Source organism: Hylobates moloch, unplaced genomic scaffold (assembly GCF_009828535.3).
Source record: "Hylobates moloch isolate HMO894 unplaced genomic scaffold, HMol_V3 SCAFFOLD_1, whole genome shotgun sequence".
Lineage (NCBI taxonomy): Eukaryota > Metazoa > Chordata > Mammalia > Primates > Hylobatidae > Hylobates > Hylobates moloch.
Window position 1 is genome coordinate 146,836,379 of NW_026652276.1, and position 16,777 is coordinate 146,853,155.

Here is a 16,777-nt window from a genome sequence, read left to right on the forward strand (position 1 = left end):
AGACCAAATATTTTGGAGACTCCCAAACAGCAAAATCTGCTGGATCTACCTTTGAAATATATCCAGTGGTTAGAACCACATGTACCATCTTCACCACTAGCACAAGTTCCAAGCCATATCTTAGGTGAAAACCAGGCTCCTAACTGGTCTTCTAGCGTCAACTACTTCCCCCAGTCCAACCCAGGACATAACAATGATCCTGCTGAAATGTCAGTCATATTTTGCTAATTCTCTGTTCAAAACCTTCCAAAGGATTTCTGTCTTATTCAGAAAAAGAATCCAAACTCCTTATACAGCCTATAAGGAAATTGTGTGTTGGGGTCCTGCATTACCTCTCAACCAGTGCCACCAGTCTACTCCCTACAGCTCTTTTCTAGCCCTGCTGCTCTCTCTGCCTATCCTTGAGCATGCCAAACACACTGAGTATTAGGGCCCTTGTACTTGCTGTTCCTCTGCCTGAAACACACTTCCTTCTGGATATCCATCCACATCACCTCTTCCTCATTTCCTTTAGGTCACCATTCAGATGTCATTTTACTAGAGAACCCTTCCTTGACATTTTTATCTTAATAATGCCTTCAGTTATTTCTCTGTCCCCTTACCCTGCTTCATTGTTTTTTCTGTCATATATTACCACTCCATATTTCCTATTGGTATGTTACATCATGAATGTATGCTCCATGATGTAAGGAACTTTGTTTTTGTTTTTGTTTTGAGACGGACTCTCGCTCTCTCGTCCAGTGCAGTGGCGTGATCTCAGCTCACTGCAACCTCCACCTCTGGGTTCAAGCAATTCTCCTGCCTCAGCCCTCTGAGTAGCTGGGATTACAGGTGCACACCACCATGCCCGGCTAATTTTTTGTATTTTTAGTAGAGACGGGGTTTCACCATGTTGGCCAGGCTGGTCCGGAACTCCTGACCTCAGGTGATCCACCCTCCTCAGCCTCCCAAAGTGCTGGGATCACAGGCGTGAGCCACCGCACCCAGCCAGAACTTTGTTTTTTTTATGTTCACTACCATATTCTCAGAACTTACAGTAGGTTCTTGCTCAAATAAATCCTTTACTCTGTTGAGTGAATGAATGAATAAAATAATTTAGGGAACTAGGGATATTGTATTAGTCTCCTCTCATGCTGCTAATAAAGACATACCTGAGATTGGGTAATTTATAAAGGAAAGAGGTTTAATTGACTCAGAGTTCAGCATGGCTGGGGAGGCCTTAAAATCATGGCAAAAGGTGAAGGAAGAGCAAAGGCATGTCTTACATGGCAGCAGGCAAGAGACCTTGTGCAGGGGAGCTCCCCTTTATGAAACCATCAGATCTCATGAGACTTATTCAATACTACGAGAACAGCACCGGAAAATCCTGCCCCTATGATTAAATTACCTCTACCTGGTTCCTCCCACAACATGTGGGGATTATGAGAACTACAATTCGAGATGAGATTTGGGTGGGGACACTGCCAAACCATATCAGATATATATCTGGAGAATATTAAAATGAGAATATAATAAATGTTTGTATTTAAATATTTGAAAGGTTGTCACATTGGATAAAGAATAGGCCTAGTTTCCATTGCTTTAAAAGGCAAAACTAGTCCTCATGGACTGAAGTTAAATGGTTTCAGTTTTGTCTAGTGTGATAAGAATAAGGGACTTTCCAACAATCCTGGCTATCCAACAGAGTACAGACTGTCTTAAGATAAACTTAGGTCCCTGTCCAAGGAAACATTAGAAAGAAACTGAAAAGCCACTTGTGAGGAATGTTGTAAAAATCTCTGACTTTGGTGGAGGAATTCCACTTGCTGTCCTCTAGGAGTCTGTGATGTGGGCCACGTCAGAAATTTTTTGTTTATTTCCTTCCTAGTTGGACAAACTGCTAGATAAAGAGATACCACTGCCCCTGGGAATAAAGATTTAGTCATTGCTTTGCATGGATAGTTCCATTTCTCTGCTGCCCACTCAACAACATGGGTATCTTTAGCACAAACCGTTAAGATCATGAAGTTTGGATTCTTTGCCAGCCCCTTTGCTGTATTTGGTCATGTTATGGAGTATATTCAAATCCTGTAGGTTGTGTTGAGGAAAACGGATTCCATAGTTTTGACTGCTCCTGCCAAGTATAACTTTGGATTTCTTTATTAGATCATGTCTTGGTATGTCAGTATGAAGCATTTTGGAAAGAATTTGAGCAGAAACACTTCATAATTAGTGTGTTAGAATGAACTTTTTTTTTTCCTATTTCAAAGTCTTAGATTCACCTTCCTCCTCCTATTATTATTTAGGCACTTTGACCTAATGTAAAATATGATGCTTTATGGATCATTTCCAAACGCCAATGAATGAAATTTTGAGTTTTGTTTTTCCAGTGTCTTATTTTTAGCAAAATATTTCACCATCTTTTATGCACTATTAGTGGTATTTTACTAATGCCCCATAGTAACTTTCCAATTGTGAAAAAAATTATCTTGTGATCTTCTTGTTAAGGGTTTATTTATATACTGAATAATTTGTTGTGGAGCTAAAGAATTGGGGTGTCGTATACTGTTATTTTTAGGGCTCTGTATCACTTCACCCTTTCACCAGTGTGGTTCCTGGCTAACTTTCCCATGAGTTTTTAACCTCTTGCTAGGCTCTGCTTATGTAACAGGAAACAGGCTGTCAGGAACAAACAAACAGGAGCCTATCAGGCGCACACTTAGTAGCAAATGATTTAGTTTGCTCTGTCCTTCACCCTCTTAAAGTAGAGTGATACGCAGACTCAACTTTAAGTCTTTAGCATGGTGCTCTTAGATTATAATAATGTAACTTCAATTTTTGAAAGGCAAAATAATTTTACGAAGACCATGATTTAATCCAGGCAGTGGAAAAGATGAGCTTATTATAAGGTGAACTTTGCGGTGGTGTCATGTCCTGGGACTGTGGTTTTAAGTATATCTTCGCTTTTTCTCCAACTCTTAAGGCAGGGGTGATGTGCAAGCTTCAGGAAAGAGATGAAATCGGACGAATTGAACTAGTCCAGAAGCTGGCAAAAGAAAACTATCAGTTTTTGCAGACGGACAAAAAAGAACAGGAGAAGTCTGAACACGTAAGCCTTTGCCTCTTGGGGATGCAGGTTTGAAGGGGTGGAAAATGTTTCTGCCTGATTGCATGTTTGAACGAAAGACTATTTTATTTTAAATTCTTTAGGTTTTGGGGTTTTTCCCCCCCCCCAAGAGCATCCTCCTTAGTAAAAATGACAGCTGCTCATAGCTCTAAGCAAGTGGCTTATGACACTGGATTTATAAGAGACTCTTCTCAAAAGTAAATTATGTAAAAATATGAGAATACATTTAAGCAAATATGAATCCTTATCTATTTGTGATCCTGCTTGGGTGGCTTTCAAGTTTGATTTTGGAAGTTTTGCCTTATCATATAGTTTGTGAACATGAATTTTGAAAAAACATTTCAACATATTTTTATGTTTAGTACAGAGGTGGATCTAGTTGCCAAATGAATGTGTCCCAAGTCACTAGAAATAGATAAAAACACAAAAAGAGATTATAGATGCTCTCACCAAGTGGGAGGGTCAGAAGGGAGTTTTCCCAGTATCTTATAAAGGCTTGTGTTCCAACAAGAGTTATATTGTTTGAATACAGTTAAAGCTGGAGGAAAGGGACGTTCCGCTTGGTCCTCCTGAAAGCAGTTATTCAGATTGAGCCTTAGAACTGAGAATGCTGCCGTCATACTGGGAAGACAATGGGACCACTTTCTTGTGCCACACATTGTTATCTGTTGACTTGGTTGTTGTTGGTTGTAAGACTTCGCTCTCAGTGCTGCACTATCCAGGATTGCTCATGAAAGGGAAAATTCCTCTGTGCTTATACATGTGTCTTTCTCTGACTTTAATTTTTCCTTGAGATTTTATTTTCAACCCTTTCCAAGGGGGAAAACATTGCTTCATGCTTTTTCTGCTCCAAGTCTATTAATACAAATGGCAGGGTTTTACTGAGAAGGAGAGGACGTAAGATGCTCAAGGCTGGCTGGCTGCTTAGTTTAATAACATAGCACTTCTCTAACAGTGAGACATCGAATTGTAACAGTTGGTGTCTCAAGAAAGAGAATAATTAGGCAGTTTCAAAGCCTTGTGATTGAACTATTTCAGAGGTGACTATTGACTTTAAGTGTGGATGTAGGTCTCAGGCAACCTTCACTTTGCTTGGAACTATTGAAAACTTTAGCACCTTGTTCAAGTTGTTAAAAGCACCCTGAAGTTTGACTATATCATAGACTGACTCCTAACCTCTGCTGTGTCCTTAGGATATTTGAATATCTTAGTGTGCGGCTTAAATTTTTCAAAAAATTTCCTTTTGATTCATTTTAATTAGATGAGCAACAGTTTTCATATGTCATATTTTATTGATTTCAAGATGCACATTTTCCCCGCAATAGTCTTAACAATTGATGATATGAAAACATGTCATAGTTTAATTGTGAGCATTTTTCTTTCCTTATGGTTCTTAAAATGAATGCTGTATCTTATAACCGATTGTAAATTAGGTGCAGTAAACCAGTAACAACTTCAGGTATGGTAAGATCTTCCAAAAATCAAACAGTAGAACAGTAGGGTACCACTTCACCAAAGTTAGAAATCATAAGCTTTAGGCTTATGATTAAGGCTTATGACAAAACAACTTTGCACTTATTAAAAAGATACCTGTGTGTTGTCTTTGTTGTATATTTAGTTCAGTCCAGAATATTATAAGTAGTCACACACAGCCAATGAGATTATAATACTCTTCAAATCTGTAACTAAAGAAATCTACACTTCCTGTGTCCATGTGTTCTCACTGGGTGAGGGGACGGGGGAGGGATAGCATTAGGAGATATACCTAATGTTAAATGACGAGTTAATGGGTGCAGCACACCAACATGGCACATGTATATATATATGTAACAAACCTGCACATTGTGCACATGTACCCTAAAACTTAAAGTATAATAATAATAATAAAAATAAATCTACACTTGGGGCTGATAATTGTAAAAGCTTTTAACATGAGGCAAAAATTTAGTGATTGAAGATTTGCAGCTTTGCTATGGTTATCTGCTCTGTCACCTTTAAACCTTCATTTCACTTGTAAAATAGAACACTAACATTTTTACTTCTTGCGTGACTGTCATATGATGGGTGCATTAACAGCTCTGAAACGTTTTTGTTTCTGAGAGGAAAGATGGTGTGTAAATAAACATTGGAATTACAACTTTTTCTATGTAGACTTTCCTGTGAAGCTTAAAATAAGGAAAGGAATATTAGGGATCTTTCTTTCTAGTGATAAATATAAACAAAGCCATTCTGTCATCTCCCTTCTGCAGGATGACACCAGTGGAATCTCTCAACTCTCAAGGCTGATATTGATGTAGTGCTCCACTGAATGAATTATTTGCTGCTAGATGGTTACACTTTTTGCAGTAATTTATTAGGAATAAAAACCACCTGCTAATTCACTTCAATCTTTTATGTCTTGGGCATTTGATGTGCCTATAGCTTTGCTTACCCCTTAAGTTCACAGTGTTCATGAAGGTGGTGCAGCATTTTCATTTTTCCTGTCCTCACTTTCTTTACAATAGCAGTCATCTGCTCTTCATAGAAAACTCAGTTCCGACACACAGCATGGACAGAGGAAACTGCCGTTTACTTAACGTAAACCTAGGTCTACAGTTTCCTCTTCTTGTTATAACAATAATGACCAAACCCTGAAGTTACATACAGATTTCCTTTCTTTTATAATTTTAAAATGCTTCCTTGACCTCATCCACCATTCCTGGGCCAAAGCTAGTTAAGTAGACAGTGATAAAATTTGAGTTAGAATCCAAGTTGCCTATTGAGTCATTCTTTTGACTAACCTTCGTTACTTTTCCAGTTCTAGAATGCCACAAAGATGCCAAAGAGAGAGCTAATTTGTAGCACTACTGCATAGGCAAAGACATAAATTTGATAGAATAAAGCCTTTGTTGCTGGTACATCTTGTTACAAATTGAAGGGGATTACAGCTTTCTCAGTAGGCATTTCTAATATTTTCTTAACTGCTAAATGCTATGATTATAAATGCATGCCATTAGAGAAATGCTTCACTCTATGCTTTTGCCAAGGTGTTTCTAAAATTTAAAAAGTTAAATATATAATTATCGCAAGCTTCTCAGGAAGCACTCCATTTTTCTGTTTTCTATTAACTAGCTGTAGGCACAATTAGCAAGCACTCATTCCTATGTGTTGAAAATTATTATGGGAGGACTTTCAGAAGGGGAAAGAAATGGGCTGTGTCTTCTAAACATTATGATGGTAAACATTGAATTGTTGATTCTTTAAAGAAATTATCTCTTATGTAGGCATTGTATTTCCTAGCCTTAATTCTGTGACCATGCCAATAGAGCAAGGAACATGTGTTATTAGGTGGGGACCTTTGAGCTTGACCCTGAAGAATGACTAATGGTCATAGAAGAAGGCAGCGGACAGCATTTCAGGCAGAGGGACCCACGGGAAGACACATGACTGCAGTCCTGGTGATTCCTAGGGAATGGAGAGGGGTGGGCTGGGAGTCAGCCTAAAATTCCATTATGAAAGACTGATAAGCTAAAAAAGTTTACCAGCTACCCTAAGGAGCTTAAACTTGCCTTTTGGCAAAGGAAAGCCATCAAAGAAGGGAAGTGGCATAATCAGATGTGGCTTTTGTAAGATCTCTCTGGCATTGCTTTAGAGGAAGAATTGAGTGAAGAAGAGGGAAATGTTGGAAAGAACCTTTAGAAAGCTACCGTGGCGAGTCAAGTGAGAGGTGCCATCCTGAACTGGGGCAATGACCATAAGAACTGAGGAGGGAGTAAATGTGGAAAGTCATTTACACAGTAAAATTGACAGAATTCAGTGACTAGTAATGGGGGTTGCGCATGCTATTTTACATTAAGCAATTTTTAAGGATTCCTTGGTATAGTGGCAGACATAAGAATGTTCTGTTTCTTACCACCTTTGCCAAAAAGCTACATAAGCCATTTACCTTGCTTTGTTTGCCTGCAGTTTACTTCAGGTAGCTGAGATGTTAGTATTTATCTCACTGACAGATTGTTAGGTGGGGTTCTGGCAAACACTATGGGGACTACACAAACTTTTCTTCCCAGAACCCTTTGAAAATACCTTAAGCAGAGAGAATCCCTGGTAGCTCCCAAATAAACTGACATATTTGGCCAGATCTTTGGCATTTGGTGCAACATGTGTGCCTTCCTCAGAATTAACTGGGATTTTAGGTTTGCTCTCCTGATCTCTGTAGTCTGAGTTGGTGTTACTTTACTTCTATTCTGGAATACTCTCTGTCATCCATTCATTTGCTAACTTTTGTTTAAGCTGATGTCATAGAGAAGCCAGACTAACTATGGTGGCTCCCAACTATGGTGGCTCCTGCCCTCAAGAAGTATAGTCTAGTGTGGAGAAAAGATATTAACACAAATAACTGAGATACAAGGAAGCAGTGAAGAGAATCCCAAGAGAGATACATAGGAGTTTGAAGAAGAATTTACACCTGAGAAAGCAGGATTCTTTCATTGGGCAGAAGTAGAGTTTGACCTGGACCTTAAATTAGGTTTTAGGTTGGATTTAAAGAATCCACATTGAAGAAGAGTATTCCTAGTGGGAAGAATAGCATTAGAAAATGCACAGAGATACCAAAATATTAGACATTTTTTGGAACTCTGAAACGATTTCATGTTGCCAGAATACCAAGAGTTGGGGGTGTGGGAGAGGAGGCAGGAGAAGGAAGATTTCATGAGAAATGAGATTGGGACCAGACTGTGGAGGATTTTGAGGGCTGAGAAGTTTTACTTCATTCTAGAAATAATGAGGACCGACTGAGCATTTGTTTGCCTGCAGTTTGCTTCAGGTAGCTGAGATGTTAGTATTTATCTCACTGACAGATTGTTAGGTGGGGTTCTAACTTTTCCTAAGGAAGATGGTTGAGGCAGGGCCTTCATGAGATAAATTATATTATTTCAGTCTGACCGAATAGTGACTGAATAGTGAGGGAGCTGAAGAGTGATTAAGCAGACTCGGGTCCAGAGTGAATTCAAGTCTGATTGCCTCTGGAGGGTGTCTTCCTTCAGCCTTCATCACTGGAGTGAGGACTGATAGGTGGCCCAGAAGCCAAGGTAACCGGAACCACAGCAGTCCTGTGAAAGAGGGCATGCACTCAGAGGGCAGCCCTGGAGGACAGAGACAGAAAGAATACGTAGGGAGGGATGGACGTTGGAGGGCAGGGATGCAGAAAAAGAAAAGGTGCTTGCCCAGTCTTAACTTAGATTTGAAAAGCTTATAAACTCTTCACATTTTATTTTCAGTAAAATAGTTACATCAAAGTATATGTCTAGATGGATGTGGGTCCTATTTTCAGGAATATAGCTGCACTATTTACCAGAAAACTGAACCTATATTTTTCCTGAAATGTAGTTTATGCTTTGTAGTGTATTAAATTGTAGATTAGAAATACCAACAATAGCTCCTAACCTGACTTCCTGACTTCCAACTGTAGAAATGAGCAGTATCTGTAAAATGTATGTGAAAACCTTGTTCAGCAATACTTTCCCTAGGGATCCTGTCTGTATCCCTCCCTTGCCCCACCCCATTTTCTTCTGTTCCTTTGTTAAGTCTGGGGACCCACCCTACTTCCTTCCCCTTTTCTAATTCACTCATGAAATATGGATGGGTGGGAAGGGGATTTTGCACACTCTGAAACCGCATCTTGGCACAGTCTGCTGCCAGGGTAGGGTCTCTATCACTCAGCCTCAACCGGAATTTCCTTTTCCCTGTTTCCTGCAGCCTCATCCTGGAATTCTGCCTACGTCAAAACGTTCCTTGTTTAAGGATTACGAGGGGAGAAGTGGTTTGTAGTATTCTGGCTACTGTCACGCTTATTTACATATTAAAAGTTGGTCTCTATCTTTTCCCAACTTTCATTTTGTCTCTTTTTTTTTAAGCAGTTCAATATAAGGTGAAAATCCTCTTTTTACTCTTTTTACTCTATATGAAATACTAAAAGGAAAAGAGGTTTTATCATTGTTCTCAAACGTATAATTGTACATCTAGGTGAGTAGTTTCAAGCAATCCCAGCATTATTTGAAGTTTATCAGTCATTTAGTTTAACCAAGAAACTACTTATTAAAGAGAAGTAGAACTTTCTAACATTACTGTAATAGAATTGAAAGTCACAACTAGGGTATAATAGGCAATTCAGAATACATTAAGTTGCCCAGTTATAAACTGAGAAATCGCCTCATTGAAACCAGGTTATTTTTCTTAATAACAAAATCCTGACTTTGTGTTGGATTGGTAGTAAAGTATCTTTTCATTGGAATTAGGCTTCCTGGAGTGAATTATTATAGTCCATTTTTAATAGGGAATAATATGGCCACAGAGTAACAAAAAAGTAGAAGTAGCTAGTTCTTGCCTCCAAGAAGTTTACAGTCTAGCTGGGGAAAGAATTTATACATGGAAAACAGTTAACCATTCAAGACAGCATTTAATGAAGTGTCTAAATAAGACATTTAGAGGAAAGTAAAATCTGGCAAACACATTTCACAACTGCAGTAAACCATGCTCTTCTCATTTACTTAGGAACAAGGTTTACAAGTTTGGTTCACTGTGTGTGCTCTTTAAATTCTAGCTTTTCCTCCAGAAAAATAGCAGTTAACTGCCAGTGAAAGTCAGTGGTGTGCTCCTGCTGTCTGGTGGAACCATCTGCTCATTAGCTGTATTTTTAGGTTTTCACAAGAAGCCCACTGCAAGTCCTAACATTTTTAAAAAATTAGTTTGAGCAGTTTTGAAGAGAGAGGAATTTGTCATTATGCTATTTTTTTGAAAGTGCTCAAGTTTATTTTAAAAGGCTCAATCAAGAACATTGATACTGGCTCAGTTTGTTTGATTTATCAAACTCATGTTATCAAAGGGTCCTTTTATTCTCTGCTGTACAGATGCTGCTCCTAGCTTTATTAGGTTCTTATTCTTGTAAAATTAAAATAGCCGTATCATCTGCAATATGGTTGAAAAATCGTTAAAGTGAAGTATTGAAAAACAGGTTATTTGTCACTGTTGTTTTGCCCTCACTCTCCTCCCGCAGTGGTATATCTCACTCCAGACCGCAGGTGACCTTATATTCTTTTCTTCTCTACCCCCATCAAGGCCTGATCTGCATTAATATAACAGTGTTACTACCATGTAGACTGGTGTCTGATCAGGCAACACTAGAAACTTTTGCCAGGCTAGTGTTATGTGGGTTTATAATGAATGTTTTAAGACAAAAAGTTTAGGGAAAGGATGCACAGACAGATGGAGAGTTGTTCATGATAACTGTGTACTGCCAAGGTTTGGAAAAATAAAAAGAAGAGATATCAAGAAGTAAAGAGACATAGGCAGCAATTTACAGTGTAGCTTGGTTCCCGAAGGACTGCCCTGATATATCTCTGACCTCATGAGCTGACGCTCTGTGAGAAACTCAAGAGACTGAATTCAATTTACCTGTGTGGTCAGCATCCAAGTGCTGTGGAAGCATTTAACAGGGACCTTGGCTAGTCTAGGGAGTCAGGCACATTTCCCTGAGAGAGAGAGAGACAGAATCTGAAGGGTCAGGAGAGCTATGAAAAGTGAGGAGGGATGGGTATTCCAGGCAGAGGAAATAACACATGTGAGGCCCAGCATGGTGGCTCACGCCTGTAATCCCAGCATTTTGGGAGGCCGAGGTGGGTGGATCACAAGGTCAAGAGATCAAGACCATCCTGGCTAACACGGTGAAACTCTGTCTCTACTAAAAATACAAAAAATTAGCCGAGCGTGGTGGCGGGCGCCTGTAGTCCCAGCTACTCAGGAGGCTGAGGCAGGAGAATGGCGTGAACTCAAGAGGCGGTGCTTGAAGTGAGCCAAGATTGTGCCACTGCATTCCAGCCTGGGCAACAGTGCAAGACTCTGTCTAAAAAAAAAAAAAAAAAGAACATATGTGATAACATGAGGGGCCTGATGTGGAGAAGAGAGCAGCTTTAGAAACAGAACCAACCAGCTAGAGCCTAAGTGTGGACTGTGGATGGGAGAGGTAGGGCCAGGTGAAGAAGGCACAGGAGCTGGAGGATGCAGGACCTGTGGGTTTATCCAAACATTGTGTGCTAAGAGCAATAGCAAGCTCTTGTGTAGAATTTAAGCAAGAGGGAAAAATGATTAGATTTAAATTTTTAACATTCCTCCGTTGCAATGTGGGAACAGATTTGAAGGAGGAGAATGGGTCACACTCACTCCTTCAAAGCTTCCTGGTCCCACTTTCCTCACATTCCTCTCTGTCGATTTCACATTAAGTAGTAACCAGCATACATGCAAAGGATTTGCTGTGGGCAGCTCAAGTCAGGGGACTTCAGTTCCAGTGAAGACAGAATGTCCAGTGATAGTTCACTTCTAATTTATTACCTTTTCCCTAAAATCTACTGTTATATCACCATTTTTCTTTAAAAAGTTGGCTTGGAGTCAGTCCTGTTTTTGTAGAAATGAATTTTGTGCATGCATATAATGTGAATATCTTTTGTTAATAAACACCATGTGGGCAGATATGTTCACTTTAAATACAACTTACTGTGCTGTATATTTGCCTCATATTGATTCAGCCAAAGTTTGGTGATTTCTGAGTCATTCATATACTTTGGTTGCTAAAGATGAGGAAAGAAATTTATAAAAGATCTCCATGTAGGATGCAAAGAACCTTTTTTTCCTTTTGCAGTGGGAAGTGGGTGGAAAGGAAAAATTCCATCTGGCATCCAGCAGTCCTAAATGTTGTTTTAAGATAGCAAAAATAGAAGATTGCTGAAAATATCATAACAGAACATAACAGACTGTGGGCAAGTGTACAGTACATTTTTTCTAATAAATCATGCTAAATATGCATATTTTACTTACAACATGACCAAGTTCTTGTTTGCTGTTACATAAAAATTTGTCTTTCTTTTTTTGTATTAAAATTATCTGCTCTCTTTTTGAAGCAAAAAGGATGATTGTTTTGGTCTGAAGAGATCAATGTTGCAGTACTTAGGTTTAACTGGAATAGGTTTTTGAATTTTGCAGTTTTCTCCTCTTTTTCCAGCATTTACCTCCTATATTTAAAAAAAATGAAGAAATAAGATATGGCATGTATGTTCATTTATTGCACATTTGTACATAAGTAAGTGAACAAGGCTCAACCATTTTAACAAATCCTTGTAAATATCCTCTTTGTTCAGGTTCCAGGAATGACTGGGCTCGACTGAGGCAAAGTGAGTCAGAGTAAAGGATTAGGGGCATCTCAAGATCCAAGAAACACATAATAGGAGAGGATAATGGTGATAATGAGACAATTAAGATGTCAGAAAGTGGCTTGGAGGTATGGATTCACAAGAAGGCTCAAAAAACTTAATGAGTCATAAAGCATATCTGGGTGACCGCAGAGGTGGGAGTCGGGGTGGAATGTGTCAAGGTAAAATTTTTGCCCTCCACCATCAAAGAGAGGAGAGAGTGGTACTTCATACAGATAGTTCTTAAAACCTTTCATGATCTTGCCTTGGCTAGGATTTATAGAAGTAGAACAAGCTTTATGTTGACACCCCTGTGAATAAAGAATTCTAACATTCCCCAAATGGCACAATGCATAATAAAATCCCAAAGTGAGTTTTATGGTTGATGGATGCTATCACTTTCTCCCTGCTCAGTCAACTTATTGTTATTACAAATTGGGGGTTTGTGATGATGCATTATTTTTCACCATCAATCTGAGTAGTCTGGAGTTTTCCTCTGAGAGTCATAGGCATTAGAAAGAACTTTAGATATCATGTATCTCGATGGCTTGGGGAGGGATAACTTTATTTCTAAAACTGGCACCTGCTAAATAGGATTATAAGCAGTTTCCTCTAAAAAGGGGAAAATATATTCTATAACCATTAGTTCTTTTGGAAGTGCATTAGTCACAAGAAAACGTTAAAACATTTCCATGGATAATGTCTTCTAGTAAAAGTAAATACCTTTTAGCCTCTGTAATCAGAAGCAATTTTGTTAATAGTTTGTTAACAAAAAGTGTAATTCTTTAGTTTGTTAGAGAACTTCTTAATTCAGGCTTTGTGCTTTTATCTCTTTGTGTTTCTGAAGTTAGATTTTGTGGGGCCCTAAAGTGAGGCTGGGCTGATTGACATGACCCTTGCCCTAAGACAACACTTCTTTAGAACTACTCCTCCCCTACCTGTTAGCAGTTAGCCCATCGAAAATTAGTGACTCATGAAAGCGGGCACAAACAATTTGGCCAGCAAAAAATAAATGGGATCATTCAGTTCTTCTCATTAAACACCCATCTGGAAGCACGTGTCTAAAAATTACCTCAGTATTAAAACAACACTCAGGTATAACTCTAAAAATGGTGGGGGGAAGGATAATTGAAGCTACAGACATAATACTGTCCTCTCTAATAATATGTATGAGTGGAATTTTAAAAGATATGTAAGTAAAACTGTAGGATACGAAATGGAGAGATGAGAGCACACACGGCCCAAGTTGGTATTGATTTACACCTACAGGTTTGTGATTAAAGGATAAGCCAAGAAAGGGATAAAAGGAAGATCTTGAGCCTGGACAAGGCAGACTTCTGCCTGTTCCTTAAAATCTGAGAAAAGAAACTGGAACAAAAGAGAGAGCCAATTTTATTCTGATTGTCTTTAAGGAATATACTTGAATGCCAGATGTTTGTGCACAGAAGCCTTTCATGACTTGTTGAACTATTAAATGCCATTTCCATTATAATTTGGCAATCACATCTGACTTTTATCTCAATTGTCAGTAGATCCCATTTCCATCCCAAGTCAGGAAATCTAAGTTCCTCTGCTTTAGTATTACTCATAATCTTGGCACATCGAGGAGATGTGCACAGACCTGACAAAATTCACCACACCCTGGAAAGAACCTTATTAATAATGATCAGAGTGGCTGTAGGTACCCTCAGCATCTGCAGCTGCACCAATAATGGTGCCCCACCCTTTGTGGTTTGTGATTTTTGCATCTTAGCTCTGACTTCTACTTTATGTTCCACATCTGGCTAGTCCAGTTCTTCCCTAGAATCTTTGGAGAAGAACGTAGCAAAAGAGTGTCTTGCTGGTCTCATTTTGGTCCAAACCCAAGTTTTTAGATTGCTTCAATCCAGACTAGAGAAGCAAAAAATGGTGACTTTTCCTTCTGAGTGATAGATGATAGTAGGCCACAGACATCTCAGTCTAGGGGACCCTATAAAAAAAGAAGAGTTGGGCAGCACAGGCCTGTGGAAGACCCAGTGAAGGGAATTATTCCTTAGCTGAGTGTGATGAGCCAGAGACACAGGGATTTTGGTCACACTGGTTATTGCACTGAGGTCTTCAGACAGAGGCAAGCATCCCTTATGATCATCCCTGATGATCTATGCTGAGCTGATCAGACAGTTTCTCCACCATTAGCAGCTTAATTCAGATTCCTTCATTTGAACTCACAGAGATGATTAGAAAGTTATACTGGTGAAGATAGAAGACAACCAAATAGCTATTTAGCTTGTTGCCACCAGTGTAGTCATTCAGTGACAATACATAAAGTTAACTTTGTTGATGGCCTAAATAATTTTAATGTCAGTACAACCTTTTTTTATAAGTAGAGCAAAATTTTAAAATATCTGGCTAAGATTAATTTATTCTTACCTTCATTCACTGAGAAAAGCGTTTGTTGAGTACCTATGAACAAGACATCACATGAAATAGAGCAGAGACAGAAATGAGCAAGGTGTGATGTGAGCCCCAAAGATACCAGCATTTAATGAGACAGAAGCCTGTGAAATGAGACAGAAGCATGTGAAAACCCAGACAGGAAAACCCAGTAAAGAAGAAGGGCAAAAACACACAGAAGAGAGGGCCAGGAAGGGATTCCAGATGGGAGGAAAGAGTGCACTTTGAATAAGGTACTTGTTTCCAGAAAATTGTTTTCTCACATTCCTGTAAGGCATTTGCTAAATTAAGCGTCATCTTTTTTACTTCCTGGGTTATGGCCAGGTCAGGACACAAATCATAAATGACAAAGATTATAAATCTCAAATCTAAAGGAGGTTGCATATTGGAGTTTACAATTCATTCCCTTCCCCATTTTCTAGCTACAAAATATACTTGTCATAAAAAATTTAGTATATTATACATAGTCCTTGGTCTGTTTCACTGATTGAATTTGTTTTTGAAAACAGGCTTCATCTGGAAGAGGTTTACAGGTGTTTAACAGTCCAGAGTAAAGTAGCAGGCAACTTGCTGGAATTTATAGCACATTTCTGTTAAAGAATTTTTGTTGTTTAAGGTTGTTCTACTACTGCAAAAGTAATATATGCCCTTCATAGAGAATGTAGAAATAATAGAAAGCTACAAGGAAGAAAATAAAAATTTAATGATAAACCACTATTTCCTCCCCCTACCCCCTGGCTGTCCCCAGTCTTTGTATTCTGAGGCTTTCCTCATATTTTCATGACATGCTTTACTTAGCTACCCTTCCCTGGGGGAATTTTGCTATTATAAACTATAATGCACAACTCTCCAAAAATCTTTACCTAAGTTTATATTCTTAAGGATAAATTCCTAGCAGCAGAATTACTACTTATAAATATAAACTGTATTACTATCTTTTATGTTTTTACCCAACCACTTTCCATAAAGCTTGTGCTAGTTTTTACTTAAATCAGCAATGTATGAAATTACTTGTTTTGTAATCCCTTCATCCTAGCTTTCACCTTCATTGAGTGTTACAATTTTGAGTAGGAGAAACTATGTATCTTTGTCAGGTTGATAGTGGGCAGGGGAGAGGGAGGAAAATACTATCTTGTTCAAATGTACATCTCTAGTGAAGTTGAATATTTGCAACTTATATCAACCTATTTCTCTTCTGTAAGTAATTTATTTTTCTCCTTTCTCATTTTTCTCACTGAAATTTTCTTATTGATTTGGACAAGTTATTTACATATGAAGGATATAAAATTTTGTCATATTTGTTGCATATTGTTTTCCTCAGTTTGTTTTGTACTTAGTTTCCTAATTAGTTATTTTTATACACATGAGTGAAACTGTTAATTTTTTATTTTTAAAATTGTCTTTAAAATGAGAAATCCCTTCCTCATTCTTTAAAGTTTTATTTTATTTTTTCTATTCCTTTTGGAGTTGCACTTTTCACTCAGATATATTTTTTTTTTTCTTGTGACATGGGTCTCACTCTGTTGCCCAGGCTGGAGTGTGATGGAAAGATCACAACTCACTGCAGCCACAATCCTCCCACCTCAGCCTCCAGAGTAGCTGAGACTACAGGCGTGTACTACCACGCCCAGCTAATTTTTTGGTATTTTTATAGAGACAAGGCCTCACTATGTTGCCCAGGCTGGTCTTCAACTCCTTAGCTCTAGAAATCCTCCCAACTCACCCTCCTAAGGTGCTGGGACTATAAGCATTAGCCACTGAGATTGGCCTCACTTGGATTTTTCAATATAGCTGTGATTTATTTTTGTAATGTAAGATTTCTTGATCAACTATCACATGCATAATTTTTCTTCAGCGAATTTACTATTTTATTACTAGCATCAAAGACATTCATTTTATTCTGGAAGAATTGAAATTCTGTGATGAACAAACTACCTCCCAAGTTAATATGTTGAGTGCTGATTTAGTAAATCACTTTACCTCTCTGAGCTTCAGTCTTCTCATCTAATAAATTAGAATATTA

At 38.5% G+C, this 16,777-nt stretch overlaps 1 protein-coding gene across 1 annotated transcript in view; it reads left to right on the forward strand.

The window, feature by feature from the left end:
* Window positions 1-16,777, forward strand: part of RAPGEF5 (Rap guanine nucleotide exchange factor 5) — a 239,561-nt gene that overhangs the window by 133,592 nt on the left and 89,192 nt on the right. The window contains exon 9 of the mRNA XM_032759601.2: window positions 2,963-3,088. Within this exon, the coding sequence (XP_032615492.1) occupies window positions 2,963-3,088 (126 nt within the window). The remainder of the gene's footprint in view (window positions 1-2,962; window positions 3,089-16,777) is intronic.